Source organism: Pangasianodon hypophthalmus, unplaced genomic scaffold (genome assembly GCF_027358585.1).
Source record: "Pangasianodon hypophthalmus isolate fPanHyp1 unplaced genomic scaffold, fPanHyp1.pri scaffold_103_ctg1, whole genome shotgun sequence".
In the NCBI taxonomy this organism is placed as follows: Eukaryota; Metazoa; Chordata; class Actinopteri; order Siluriformes; family Pangasiidae; genus Pangasianodon; species Pangasianodon hypophthalmus.
The window spans coordinates 9910-25000 of NW_026514203.1; the positions used below are offsets into that span (position 1 = coordinate 9910).

General features: G+C 53.2%; 1 protein-coding gene across 1 annotated transcript in view; it reads left to right on the forward strand.

Annotated features, from left to right (window-relative positions):
• Positions 1–4772: 4772 nt before the first annotated feature.
• Positions 4773–15091, forward strand: part of LOC128317914 (mitotic checkpoint serine/threonine-protein kinase BUB1-like) — a 12466-nt gene continuing 2147 nt past the window's right edge. Inside the window, exons 1-4 of the mRNA XM_053231922.1 lie at positions 4773–4934; positions 5196–5357; positions 9321–9478; positions 10997–11174. Of these exons, the coding sequence (XP_053087897.1) occupies positions 4782–4934; positions 5196–5357; positions 9321–9478; positions 10997–11174 (651 nt within the window). The 5' untranslated portion in view covers positions 4773–4781. The remainder of the gene's footprint in view (positions 4935–5195; positions 5358–9320; positions 9479–10996; positions 11175–15091) is intronic.

Consider the following 15091-nt stretch of genomic DNA (forward strand, 5'->3'; position numbering starts at 1 on the left):
ACACTCACACCGCCCTATACACTCACACCGCTCTATACACTCACACCTCTCTATACACTCACACCGCGCTATACACTCACACCTCTCTATACACTCACACCGCTCTATACACTCACACCGCTCTATACACTCACACCTCTCTATACACTCACACCGCCCTATACACTCACACCGCTCTATACACTCACACCGCCCTATACACTCACACCGCCCTATACACTCACACCTCTCTATACACTCACACCGCGCTATACACTCACACCTCTCTATGCACTCACACCTCTCTATACACTCACACCTCTCTATACACTCACACCGCGCTATACACTCACACCGCGCTATACACTCACACCGCGCTATACACTCACACCGCCCTATACACTCACACCGCTCTATACACTCACACCGCGCTATACACTCACACCGCGCTATACACTCACACCGCGCTATACACTCACACCGCGCTATACACTCACACCGCTCTATACACTCACACCTCTCTATACACTCACACCTCTCTATACACTCACACCTCTCTATACACTCACACCTCTCTATACACTCACACCTCTCTATACACTCACACCTCTCTATACACTCACACCGCCCTATACACTCACACCGCTCTATACACTCACACCCCTCTATACACTCACACCTCTCTATACACTCACACCGCTCTATACACTCACACCGCCCTATACACTCACACCGCCCTATACACTCACACCGCTCTATACACTCACACCTCCCTATACACTCACACCGCGCTATACACTCACACCGCCCTATACACTCACACCGCCCTATACACTCACACCTCTCTATACACTCACACCGCTCTATACACTCACACCGCTCTATACACTCACACCTCTCTATACACTCACACCGCTCTATACACTCACACCGCCCTATACACTCACACCCCGCTATACACTCACACCCCGCTATACACTCACACCGCTCTATACACTCACACCGCTCTATACACTCACACCGCCCTATACACTCACACCCCGCTATACACTCACACCCCGCTATACACTCACACCTCTCTATACACTCACACCTCTCTATACACTCACACCGCCCTATACACTCACACCGCCCTATACACTCACACCTCTCTATACACTCACACCGCTCTATACACTCACACCGCCCTATACACTCACACCTCTCTATACACTCACACCTCTCTATACACTCACACCTCTCTATACACTCACACCGCCCTATACACTCACACCGCCCTATACACTCACACCTCTCTATACACTCACACCTCTCTATACACTCACACCTCCCTATACACTCACACCTCCCTATACACTCACACCGCCCTATACACTCACACCGCCCTATACACTCACACCTCTCTATACACTCACACCTCTCTATACACTCACACCGCCCTATACACTCACACCGCCCTATACACTCACACCTCTCTATACACTCACACCTCTCTATACACTCACACCCCCCTATACACTCACACCGCCCTATACACTCACACCTCTCTATACACTCACACCTCTCTATACACTCACACCTCTCTATACACTCACACCTCTCTATACACTCACACCGCTCTATACACTCACACCTCTCTATACACTCACACCTCTCTATACACTCACACCGCCCTATACACTCACACCGCCCTATACACTCACACCTCTCTATACACTCACACCTCTCTATACACTCACACCGCCCTATACACTCACACCTCTCTATACACTCACACCGCTCTATACACTCACACCGCCCTATACACTCACACCTCTCTATACACTCACACCTCCCTATACACTCACACCGCCCTATACACTCACACCGCCCTATACACTCACACCTCCCTATACACTCACACCTCTCTATACACTCACACCGCCCTATACACTCACACCGCCCTATACACTCACACCGCCCTATACACTCACACCGCCCTATACACTCACACCGCCCTATACACTCACACCTCTCTATACACTCACACCTCTCTATACACTCACACCGCTCTATACACTCACACCGCCCTATACACTCACACCTCTCTATACACTCACACCGCTCTATACACTCACACCGCTCTATACACTCACACCCCGCTATACACTCACACCGCCCTATACACTCACACCGCGCTATATACTCACACCTCTCTATACACTCACACCGCGCTATACACTCACACCGCTCTATACACTCACACCTCTCTATACACTCACACCTCTCTATACACTCACACCGCGCTATACACTCACACCGCCCTATACACTCACACCTCTCTATACACTCACACCCCCCTATACACTCACACCGCCCTATACACTCACACCTCTCTATACACTCACACCGCTCTATACACTCACACCGCCCTATACACTCACACCGCCCTATACACTCACACCGCCCTATACACTCACACCTCTCTATACACTCACACCTCTCTATACACTCACACCGCCCTATACACTCACACCTCTCTATACACTCACACCGCCCTATACACTCACACCGCCCTATACACTCACACCGCTCTATACACTCACACCTCTCTATACACTCACACCGCCCTATACACTCACACCTCTCTATACACTCACACCGCTCTATACACTCACACCGCGCTATACACTCACACCGCTCTATACACTCACACCTCTCTATACACTCACACCGCTCTATACACTCACACCTCTCTATACACTCACACCTCTCTATACACTCACACCGCCCTATACACTCACACCGCCCTATACACTCACACCTCTCTATACACTCACACCTCTCTATACACTCACACCGCCCTATACACTCACACCGCCCTATACACTCACACCTCTCTATACACTCACACCGCCCTATACACTCACACCTCTCTATACACTCACACCGCGCTATACACTCACACCTCTCTATACACTCACACCGCCCTATACACTCACACCGCTCTATACACTCACACCTCTCTATACACTCACACCCCTCTATACACTCACACCTCTCTATACACTCACACCTCTCTATACACTCACACCTCTCTATACACTCACACCGCCCTATACACTCACACCTCTCTATACACTCACACCGCCCTATACACTCACACCGCCCTATACACTCACACCTCTCTATACACTCACACCTCTCTATACACTCACACCGCCCTATACACTCACACCGCCCTATACACTCACACCGCCCTATACACTCACACCGCCCTATACACTCACACCTCTCTATACACTCACACCTCTCTATACACTCACACCGCTCTATACACTCACACCTCTCTATACACTCACACCTCTCTATACACTCACACCTCTCTATACACTCACACCGCCCTATACACTCACACCTCTCTATACACTCACACCGCTCTATACACTCACACCTCTCTATACACTCACACCGCTCTATACACTCACACCTCTCTATACACTCACACCGCTCTATACACTCACACCTCTCTATACACTCACACCGCCCTATACACTCACACCGCTCTATACACTCACACCGCCCTATACACTCACACCCCGCTCTATACACTCACACCTCTCTATACACTCACACCGCTCTATACACTCACACCGCTCTATACACTCACACCGCCCTATACACTCACACCCCGCTCTATACACTCACACCTCTCTATACACTCACACCGCTCTATACACTCACACCGCTCTATACACTCACACCGCCCTATACACTCACACCTCTCTATACACTCACACCGCTCTATACACTCACACCTCTCTATACACTCACACCGCTCTATACACTCACACCGCTCTATACACTCACACCGCCCTATACACTCACACCTCTCTATACACTCACACCTCTCTATACACTCACACCGCTCTATACACTGACACCGCCCTATACACTCACACCGCCCTATACACTCACACCGCCCTATACACTCACACCGCCCTATACACTCACACCTCTCTATACACTCACACCTCTCTATACACTCACACCGCCCTATACACTCACACCTCTCTATACACTCACACCGCCCTATACACTCACACCTCTCTATACACTCACACCGCTCTATACACTCACACCCCGCTATACACTCACACCGCCCTATACACTCACACCTCTCTATACACTCACACCGCCCTATACACTCACACCGCCCTATACACTCACACCTCTCTATACACTCACACCTCTCTATACACTCACACCGCCCTATACACTCACACCTCTCTATACACTCACACCTCTCTATACACTCACACCGCTCTATACACTCACACCGCTCTATACACTCACACCCCGCTATACACTCACACCGCCCTATACACTCACACCGCGCTATATACTCACACCTCTCTATACACTCACACCGCGCTATACACTCACACCTCTCTATACACTCACACCGCTCTATACACTCACACCGCTCTATACACTCACACCGCCCTATACACTCACACCTCTCTATACACTCACACCGCCCTATACACTCACACCTCTCTATACACTCACACCCCGCTATACACTCACACCCCGCTATACACTCACACCTCTCTATACACTCACACCGCTCTATACACTCACACCGCCCTATACACTCACACCGCCCTAATTTCTGAAGACTTGCATGAATGATGCTCCAAAATACCTCAGGAGTTGTGCGGCGGCCATCTTGTGTCCAAGTAAATTCCAGGTTTAATAGTGTTTTAAATGATAGTGTTTTAATAGTGTTTTAAAGCACACACCTCAGAACACCTGTGTGAATGGTGATGGATGGTGTGTGTGTGTGTGTGTGTGTGTGTGTGTGTGTTTCAGGGGATGTGTGTGTGCGTGTGGACTGTGTTGTGGGTCAGGGAGCCTTCGCCACCGTTTATCAGGCCACCGACCTCAACACCTCACACAAACTCATCCTGAAGGTAAATAATTTAACCCTTTATATGCTTTAACACCTGTTTATATCTCTGCATTTATGTAGCAGAGGCTGATCACATGACCTCCTGTTGGACTGGAAGGTCATGTGACTCACTGTCATGTTTTGTAATTTGCTCATAACATGAGAATGAACCTCTTTTTTTTTTTTTTTTTTTTTTATCTCACAGTGTTTAGAATGTTGTAGAGGTGTGTTTACCTGCAGCAGGTGTGTTAGAGAGGATTTAAAGCGTGTGTTACCTGTGCAGGTACAGAAGCCCGCGAACCCCTGGGAGTTTTACATTAACGCTCAGCTGAACACGCGTGTGGAGCCGAGAGCTCGTCACCTGTACAACCAGCTGCACGCCGCTCACCTGTTCAGCAACGGCAGCGTGCTCCTGGGAGAGCTGCACAACTGCGGCACGCTGCTGGTGAGGAAACACCTGACGCCGTTAATCACCTCACGACACCTCCACGCCATTAATCACCTCCACGCCATTAATCACCTCCACGCCATTAATCACCTCCACACCATTAATCACCTCCACGCTCTTAATCACGACACCTCCACGCCATTAATCACCTCCACACCATTAATCACCTCCACACCATTAATCACCTCCACGCTCTTAATCACGACACCTCCACGCCATTAATCACCTCCACACCATTAATCACCTCCACGCTCTTAATCACGACACCTCCACGCCATTAATCACCTCCACGCCATTAATCACCTCCACGCCATTAATCACCTCCACGCTCTTAATCACGACACCTCCACGCCATTAATCACCTCCACACCATTAATCACCTCCACACCATTAATCACCTCCACACCATTAATCACCTCCACGCTCTTAATCACGACACCTCCACGCCATTAATCACCTCCACGCCATTAATCACCTCCACACCATTAATCACCTCCACACCATTAATCACCTCACATCACCTCCACACCATTAATCACCTCCACACCATTAATCACCTCCACGCCATTAATCACCTCCACGCTCTTAATCACGACACCTCCACACCATTAATCACCTCCACACCATTAATCACCTCCACACCATTAATCACCTCACATCACCTCCACGCCATTAATCACCTCCACGCCATTAATCACCTCCACGCCATTAATCACCTCCACGCCATTAATCACCTCCACACCATTAATCACCTCACATCACCTCCACACCATTAATCACCTCACATCACCTCCACACCATTAATCACCTCCACGCCATTAATCACCTCCACGCTCTTAATCACATCACCTCCACGCCATTAATCACCTCCACACCATTAATCACCTCCACACCATTAATCACCTCCACACCATTAATCACCTCACATCACCTCCACACCATTAATCACCTCCACACCATTAATCACCTCCACACCATTAATCACCTCACATCACCTCCACGCCATTAATCACCTCCACGCCATTAATCACCTCCACGCCATTAATCACATCACCTCCACACCATTAATCACCTCACATCACCTCCACACCATTAATCACCTCCACACCATTAATCACCTCCACACCATTAATCACCTCCACGCCATTAATCACCTCCACGCCATTAATCACCTCCACACCATTAATCACCTCCACGCTCTTAATCACATCACCTCCACGCCATTAATCACCTCCACGCCATTAATCACCTCCACGCCATTAATCACCTCACATCACCTCCACACCATTAATCACATCACCTCCACACCATTAATCACCTCCACGCCATTAATCACCTCCACGCTCTTAATCACATCACCTCCACGCCATTAATCACCTCCACACCATTAATCACCTCCACACCATTAATCACCTCCACACCATTAATCACCTCACATCACCTCCACACCATTAATCACCTCCACACCATTAATCACCTCCACACCATTAATCACCTCACATCACCTCCACACCATTAATCACCTCCACACCATTAATCACCTCCACACCATTAATCACCTCCACACCATTAATCACCTCCACACCATTAATCACCTCACATCACCTCCACACCATTAATCACCTCCACACCATTAATCACCTCCACACCATTAATCACCTCACATCACCTCCACGCCATTAATCACCTCCACGCCATTAATCACCTCCACGCCATTAATCACCTCACATCACCTCCACGCCATTAATCACCTCCACGCCATTAATCACCTCACATCACCTCCACGCCATTAATCACCTCCACGCCATTAATCACCTCCACGCTCTTAATCACGACACCTCCACGCCATTAATCACCTCCACACCATTAATCACCTCACGACACCTCCACACCATTAATCACCTCCACGCCATTAATCACCTCCACACCATTAATCACCTCACGACACCTCCACACCATTAATCACCTCCACGCCGTTAAACACCTCCACACCATTAATCACCTCCACGCCGTTAATCACCTCCACACCATTAATCACCTCCACGCCGTTAATCACCTCCACGCTGTTAATCACCTCCACGCCGTTAGTCACCTCCACACCATTAATCACCTCCACGCCGTTAATCACCTCCACACCATTAATCACCTCCACGCCGTTAATCACCTCCACGCCGTTAATCACCTCCACGCCGTTAATCACCTCCACGCCGTTAATCACGACACCTCCACACCATTAATCACCTCCACGCCGTTATTCACCTCCACGCTCTTAATCACCTCCACGCTCTTAATCACGACACCTCCACGCTCTTAATCACCTCCACGCCATTAATCACCTCCACGCCGTTATTCACCTCCACGCTCTTAATCACGACACCTCCACGCCATTAATCACCTCCACGCCATTAATCACCTCCACGCCGTTAATCACCTCCACGCCGTTAATCACCTCCACGCCGTTAATCACCTCCACGCCGTTAATCACCTCCACGCCGTTAATCACCTCCACGCCGTTAATCACCTCCACGCCGTTAATCACCTCCACGCTCTTAATCACGACACCTCCACACCATTAATCACCTCCACGCCGTTATTCACCTCCACGCCATTAATCACCTCCACGCCGTTAATCACCTCCACGCCGTTAGTCACCTCCACGCCGTTAATCACCTCCACGCCGTTAGTCACCTCCACGCCGTTAGTCACCTCCACGCTCTTAATCACCTCCACGCCGTTAGTCACCTCCGCGCCGTTAATCACTGTTAATCACCTCCACACCATTAATCACCTCCACACCATTAATCACCTCCACGCCGTTAATCACCTCCACACCATTAATCACCTCACGACACCTCCACACCATTAATCACCTCCACACCATTAATCACCTCCACACCATTAATCACCTCCACGCCATTAATCACCTCCACACCGTTAATCACCTCCACACCATTAATCACCTCCACACCATTAATCACCTCCACGCCATTAATCACCTCCACGCCATTAATCACCTCCACGCCATTAATCACCTCCACGCCATTAATCACCTCCACACCGTTAATCACCTCCACACCATTAATCACCTCCACGCTCTTAATCACCTCCACACCATTAATCACCTCACGACACCTCCACACCATTAATCACCTCCACACCATTAATCACCTCCACACCATTAATCACCTCCACACCGTTAATCACCTCCACACCATTAATCACCTCCACGCCGTTAATCACCTCCACACCATTAATCACCTCACGACACCTCCACACCATTAATCACCTCCACACCATTAATCACCTCCACACCATTAATCACCTCCACGCCATTAATCACCTCCACGCCATTAATCACCTCCACGCTCTTAATCACGACACCTCCACACCATTAGTCACCTCACGCCGTTAGTCACCTCACGCCGTTATTCACCTCCACGCCGTTATTCACCTCCACGCCGTTATTCACCTCACGCCGTTAGTCACCTCACGCCGTTAGTCACCTCACGCCGTTAGTCACGACACCTCCATGCCTGAGTGATGGTGTTCCTGTCCGTCAGCATTTCACCGTTCCTCTCACAGTGCTTCACCTATCCAAAAATAAAAGAGATCAAAGTGTTTATAATCTACAGTCATTAAGGAATTAATTACAAATCTGTGAAAATTCCAACTAACTCCAAAATTAATATTCCACCTTAAACGCGTAGAGTTTCAGATCTGAGCTTTAGAGTTATAGAGCTATAGAGTGTGTATAGAGTGTGTGTTCCTCGTGTTCTCCAGAGTTTACTGATGATAAATAAATCAATCTGTCCTCTTCTCTCTCTCTCTCTCTCTCTCTCTCTCTCTTTCTCTCTTTCTCTCTCTCTGTGCGTGCGCGTGTGCGTGCGCGTGTGTGTGCGCGTGTGCACGCGCGCGCGCGCGTGTGTGTGCGCGCGTGTGTGTGTGTGCATGCGTGTGTAGAACGTGGTAAACCTGTATAAGAGCCGCAGTGAGAAGGTGATGCCTCAGCCTCTCGTGCTGTATTTCACTGTGTGTATCCTGGACATGGTGGAGCGACTGCACGCCGCACGCATCATCCACGCCGACATCAAACCCGACAACTTCCTGCTGGGAGAGAGGTGTGTGTGTGTCTCCGTGTCTCTGCATGTGTGTCTCCGCGTGTGTGTCTCCGCGTGTGTGTCTCCGCGTGTGTGTCTCCGCGCGTGTCTCCGCGTGTGTGTCTCCGTGTCTCTGCGTGTGTGTCTCCGTGTCTCTGCGTGTGTGTCTCCGCGTGTGTGTCTCTGCATGTGTGTCTCCGTGTCTCCGCGTGTGTCTCCGCGTGTGTCTCCGCGTGTGTCTCCGCATGTGTGTCTCCGCGTGTGTGTCTCCGCATGTGTGTCTCCGTGTCTCCGCATGTGTGTCTCTGCGTGTGTGTCTCCGTGTCTCCGCGTGTGTCTCCGCGTGTGTCTCTGCGTGTCTCCGCGTGTGTGTCTCCGCGTGTGTCTCCGCGTGTGTGTCTCCGCGTGTCTCTGCCTGTGTCTCCGCGTGTGTCTCTGCGTGTGTGTCTCTGCGTGTCTCTGCGTGTGTCTCCGCGTGTGTGTCTCCGCGTGTGTGTCTCCGCGTGTCTCTGCGTGTGTGTCTCCGTGTCTCTGCATGTGTGTCTCTGCATGTGTGTCTCCGCGTGTGTCTCCGCGTGTGTCTCCGCGTGTGTGTCTCCGCGCGTGTCTCCGCGTGTGTGTCTCCGTGTCTCTGCGTGTGTGTCTCCGCGTGTGTGTCTCTGCATGTGTGTCTCCGTGTCTCTGCGTGTGTCTTTGCGTGTGTCTCCGCGTGTGTCTCCGCATGTGTGTCTCCGCATGTGTGTCTCCGTGTCTCCGCATGTGTGTCTCTGCGTGTGTGTCTCCGTGTCTCCGCGTGTGTGTCTCCGCGTGTGTCTCCGCGTGTGTCTCTGCGTGTCTCCGCGTGTGTGTCTCCGCGTGTGTGTCTCCGCGTGTGTGTCTCCGCGTGTCTCTGCGTGTGTCTCCGCGTGTGTCTCTGCGTGTGTGTCTCCGTGTCTCTGCGTGTGTGTCTCCGTGTCTCTGCGTGTGTGTCTCCGTGTCTCCGCGTGTGTGTCTCCGCATGTGTGTCTCTGCATGTGTGTCTCCGTGTCTCTGCATGTGTGTCTCTGCATGTGTGTCTCCGCGTGTGTCTCCGTGTCTCTCCGCGTGTGTCTCCGCGTGTGTCTCCGCGTGTGTCTCCGCGTGTCTCTCCGCGTGTGTCTCCGCGTGTCTCTCCGCATGTGTCTCCGCGTGTGTCTCCGCGTGTCTGCGTATGTGTGTCTCTGTGTCTCTGTGTCTCTGTGTCTCTGTGTCTCTGCGTGTGTGTGTGTGTGTGTGTGTGTGTGTGTGTGCAGCTTTAGTCTAACGCACACAGGGAGAGGGAACTCGGTGATGTGATTATTATGGTCTGTGTTAGAGCGTCTGAGGAACACACACTCTGCAGTGTTGAGTCCTGTGTGTTCAGCATGGGGTGTGTTTTCCTCAGCACCGAGACACACACACAGTGAAGGTGTTAGTGCAGTGTCCTGACGGGGGTGTGTGTGTGTGTGTGTGTGTGTGTGTGTGTGTGTGTGTGTGTCTCTCTCTCTCTCTCTCTCTCTCTCTCTCTCTCTCTCTCTGCAGGTTCCTGGAGAATAAGGACGTCAGTGAGCAGAACCTGGAGCACGGTTTGGTTCTGATAGATTTTGGTCAGAGTGTGGATATGACTCTGTTCCCTGATGGAGCTCAGTTCACCGCCCACTGCATGACCTCTGGCTTCCAGTGCACAGAGATGCTCAGCGGCCGACCCTGGACCTATCAGGTACTGCAGCACACCTGACTTCTCACTCCACACCTGACTCCCCACTCCACACTCCGCACCTGACTCCTCACTCCACACCTGACTCCTCACTCCACACCCCACACCTGACTCCTCACTCCACACTCCACACCTGACTCCACACTCCGCACCTGACTCCTCACTCCACACCTGACTCCTCACTCCACACCCCACACCTGACTCCTCACTCCACACTCCACACCTGACTCCACACTCCACACCTGACTCCCCACTCCCCACTCCACACCTGACTCCACACTCCACACCTCACTCCCCACTCCACACTCCCCACTCCACACCTGACTCCCCACTCCACACTCCGCACCTGACTCCTCACTCCACACCTGACTCCTCACTCCACACCCCACACCTGACTCCTCACTCCACACTCCACACCTGACTCCACACTCCACACCTGACTCCCCACTCCCCACCTGACTCCTCACTCCCCACTCCACACCTGACTCCTGACTCCACACCTGACTCCTCACTCCCCACTCCACACCTGACTCCACACTCCACACTCCCCACTCCACACTCCACACCTGACTCCACACTCCACACCTGACTCCACACTCCACACTCCCCACTCCACACCTGACTCCTGACTCCACACCTGACTCCTCACTCCACACTCCACACCTGACTCCTGACTCCACACCTGACTCCTCACTCCACACTCCACACTCCACACCTGACTCCACACCTGACTCCACACTCCACACCTGACTCCACACTCCACACTCCCCACTCCACACCTGACTCCTGACTCCACACTCCACACCTGACTCCTGACTCCACACTCCACACTCCACACCTGACTCCTCACTCCCCACTCCACACCTGACTCCTCACTCCACACTCCACACCTGACTCCTCACTCCCCACTCCACTCCACACTCCACACCTGACTCCTGACTCCTGACTCCACACTCCACACCTGACTCCTCACTCCACACCTGACTCCCCACTCCACACCTGACTCCTCACTCCCCACTCCACACCTGACTCCACACTCCACACTCCACACCTGACTCCTCACTCCACACTCCACACCTGACTCCTGACTCCACACTCCCCACCTGACTCCTCACTCCACACTCCACACTCCACACCTGACTCCTGACTCCACACTCCACACCTGACTCCTCACTCCCCACTCCACACCTGACTCCCCACTCCACACCTGACTCCTGACTCCACACTCCACACCTGACTCCTCACTCCACACTCCCCACCTGACTCCTCACTCCCCACTCCACACTCCACACCTGACTCCTGACTCCACACTCCCCACCTGACTCCTGACTCCTCACTCCACACCTGACTCCTCACTCCACACTCCACACCTGACTCCACACTCCACACTCCCCACCTGACTCCTCACTCCACACTCCCCACCTGACTCCTCACTCCTCACTCCACACCTGACTCCTCACTCCACACTCCCCACCTGACTCCCCACTCCCCACTCCACACTCCACACCTGACTCCTCACTCCACACTCCCCACCTGACTCCTCACTCCCCACTCCACACTCCACACCTGACTCCTGACTCCACACTCCCCACCTGACTCCTCACTCCCCACTCCACACCTGACTCCTGACTCCACACTCCCCACTCCACACTCCACACCTGACTCCTGACTCCACACTCCCCACTCCACACTCCACACCTGACTCCTCACTCCCCACTCCACACTCCACACCTGACTCCTCACTCCCCACTCCACACCTGACTCCTCACTCCCCACTCCACACCTGACTCCTCACTCCTCACTCCACACCTGACTCCTCACTCCACACTCCCCACCTGACTCCTCACTCCCCACTCCACACTCCACACCTGACTCCTCACTCCACACTCCCCACCTGACTCCTCACTCCCCACTCCACACTCCACACCTGACTCCTCACTCCACACTCCACACCTGACTCCTGACTCCCCACTCCACACCTGACTCCTCACTCCCCACTCCACACCTGACTCCTCACTCCACACTCCCCACCTGACTCCTCACTCCCCACTCCACACTCCACACCTGACTCCTCACTCCCCACTCCACACTCCACACCTGACTCCTGACTCCACACTCCCCACCTGACTCCACACTCCACACCTGACTCCTGACTCCACACTCCCCACCTGACTCCTCACTCCCCACTCCACACTCCACACCTGACTCCTCACTCCCCACTCCACACCTGACTCCTCACTCCTCACTCCACACCTGACTCCTCACTCCACACTCCCCACCTGACTCCTCACTCCTCACTCCACACTCCACACCTGACTCCTCACTCCTCACTCCACACTCCACACCTGACTCCTCACTCCCCACTCCACACCTGACTCCTCACTCCCCACTCCACACCTGACTCCCCACTCCACACTCCACACCTGACTCCTCACTCCCCACTCCACACCTGACTCCTCACTCCACACTCCACACCTGACTCCTCACTCCCCACTCCACACTCCACACCTGACTCCTGACTCCACTCCTGACTCCACACTCCACACCTGACTCCTCACTCCCCACTCCCCACTCCACACCTGACTCCTGACTCCCCACTCCACACCTGACTCCTGACTCCCCACTCCCCACTCCACACCTGACTCCTCACTCCTCACTCCACACCTGACTCCTCACTCCTCACTCCACACCTGACTCCTCACTCCACACTCCACACCTGACTCCACACTCCACACTCCACACCTGACTCCTCACTCCACACCTGACTCCTCACTCCACACCTGACTCCTCACTCCCCACTCCACACCTGACTCCTGACTCCACACTCCACACCTGACTCCTGACTCCACACTCCACACCTGACTCCTCACTCCACACTCCACACCTGACTCCTGACTCCTCACTCCACACTCCACACCTGACTCCTGAGTCCCCACTCCACACCTGACTCCTGACTCCCGACTCCACTCCTGACTCCTGACTCCCGACTCCACTCCTGACTCCTCACTCCACACCTGACTCCTGACTCCCGACTCCACACCTGAGTCCTGACTCCACACCTGACTCCCAACTCCACACCTGACTCCTGACTCCCGACTCCACACCTGAGTCCTGACTCCACACTCCACACCTGAGTCCTGACTCCACACTCCACACCTGACTCCTCACTCCACACCTGACTCCTCACTCCACACCCGACTCCTCACTCCCCACTCCACACCCGACTCCTGACTCCACACCTGACTCCTGACTCCCCACTCCACACCTGACTCCTGACTCCCCACTCCACACCTGACTCCTGACTCCCCACTCCACACCTGACTCCTGACTCCCCACTCCACACTCCACACCTGACTCCTCACTCCCCACTCCACACCTGACTCCTGACTCCACACCTGACTCCTCACTCCCCACTCCACACCCGACTCCTGACTCCACACCTGACTCCTGACTCCACACTCCACACCTGACTCCTCACTCCCCACTCCCCACTCCACACCTGACTCCTGACTCCCCACTCCACACCTGACTCCTGACTCCCCACTCCACACTCCACACCTGACTCCTCACTCCTCACTCCACACCTGACTCCTCACTCCACACTCCACACCTGACTCCTGACTCCCCACTCCACACTCCACACCTGACTCCTGACTCCACACTCCACACCTGACTCCTGACTCCACACTCCACACCTGACTCCTCACTCCACACTCCACACCTGACTCCACACTCCACACCTGACTCCTGACTCCACACTCCACACCTGACTCCTCACTCCACACTCCACACCTGACTCCACACTCCACACTCCACACCTGACTCCTCACTCCACACTCCACACCTGACTCCTGACTCCACACTCCACACCTGACTCCTGAGTCCCCACTCCACACCTGAGTCTCGACTCCACACCTGAC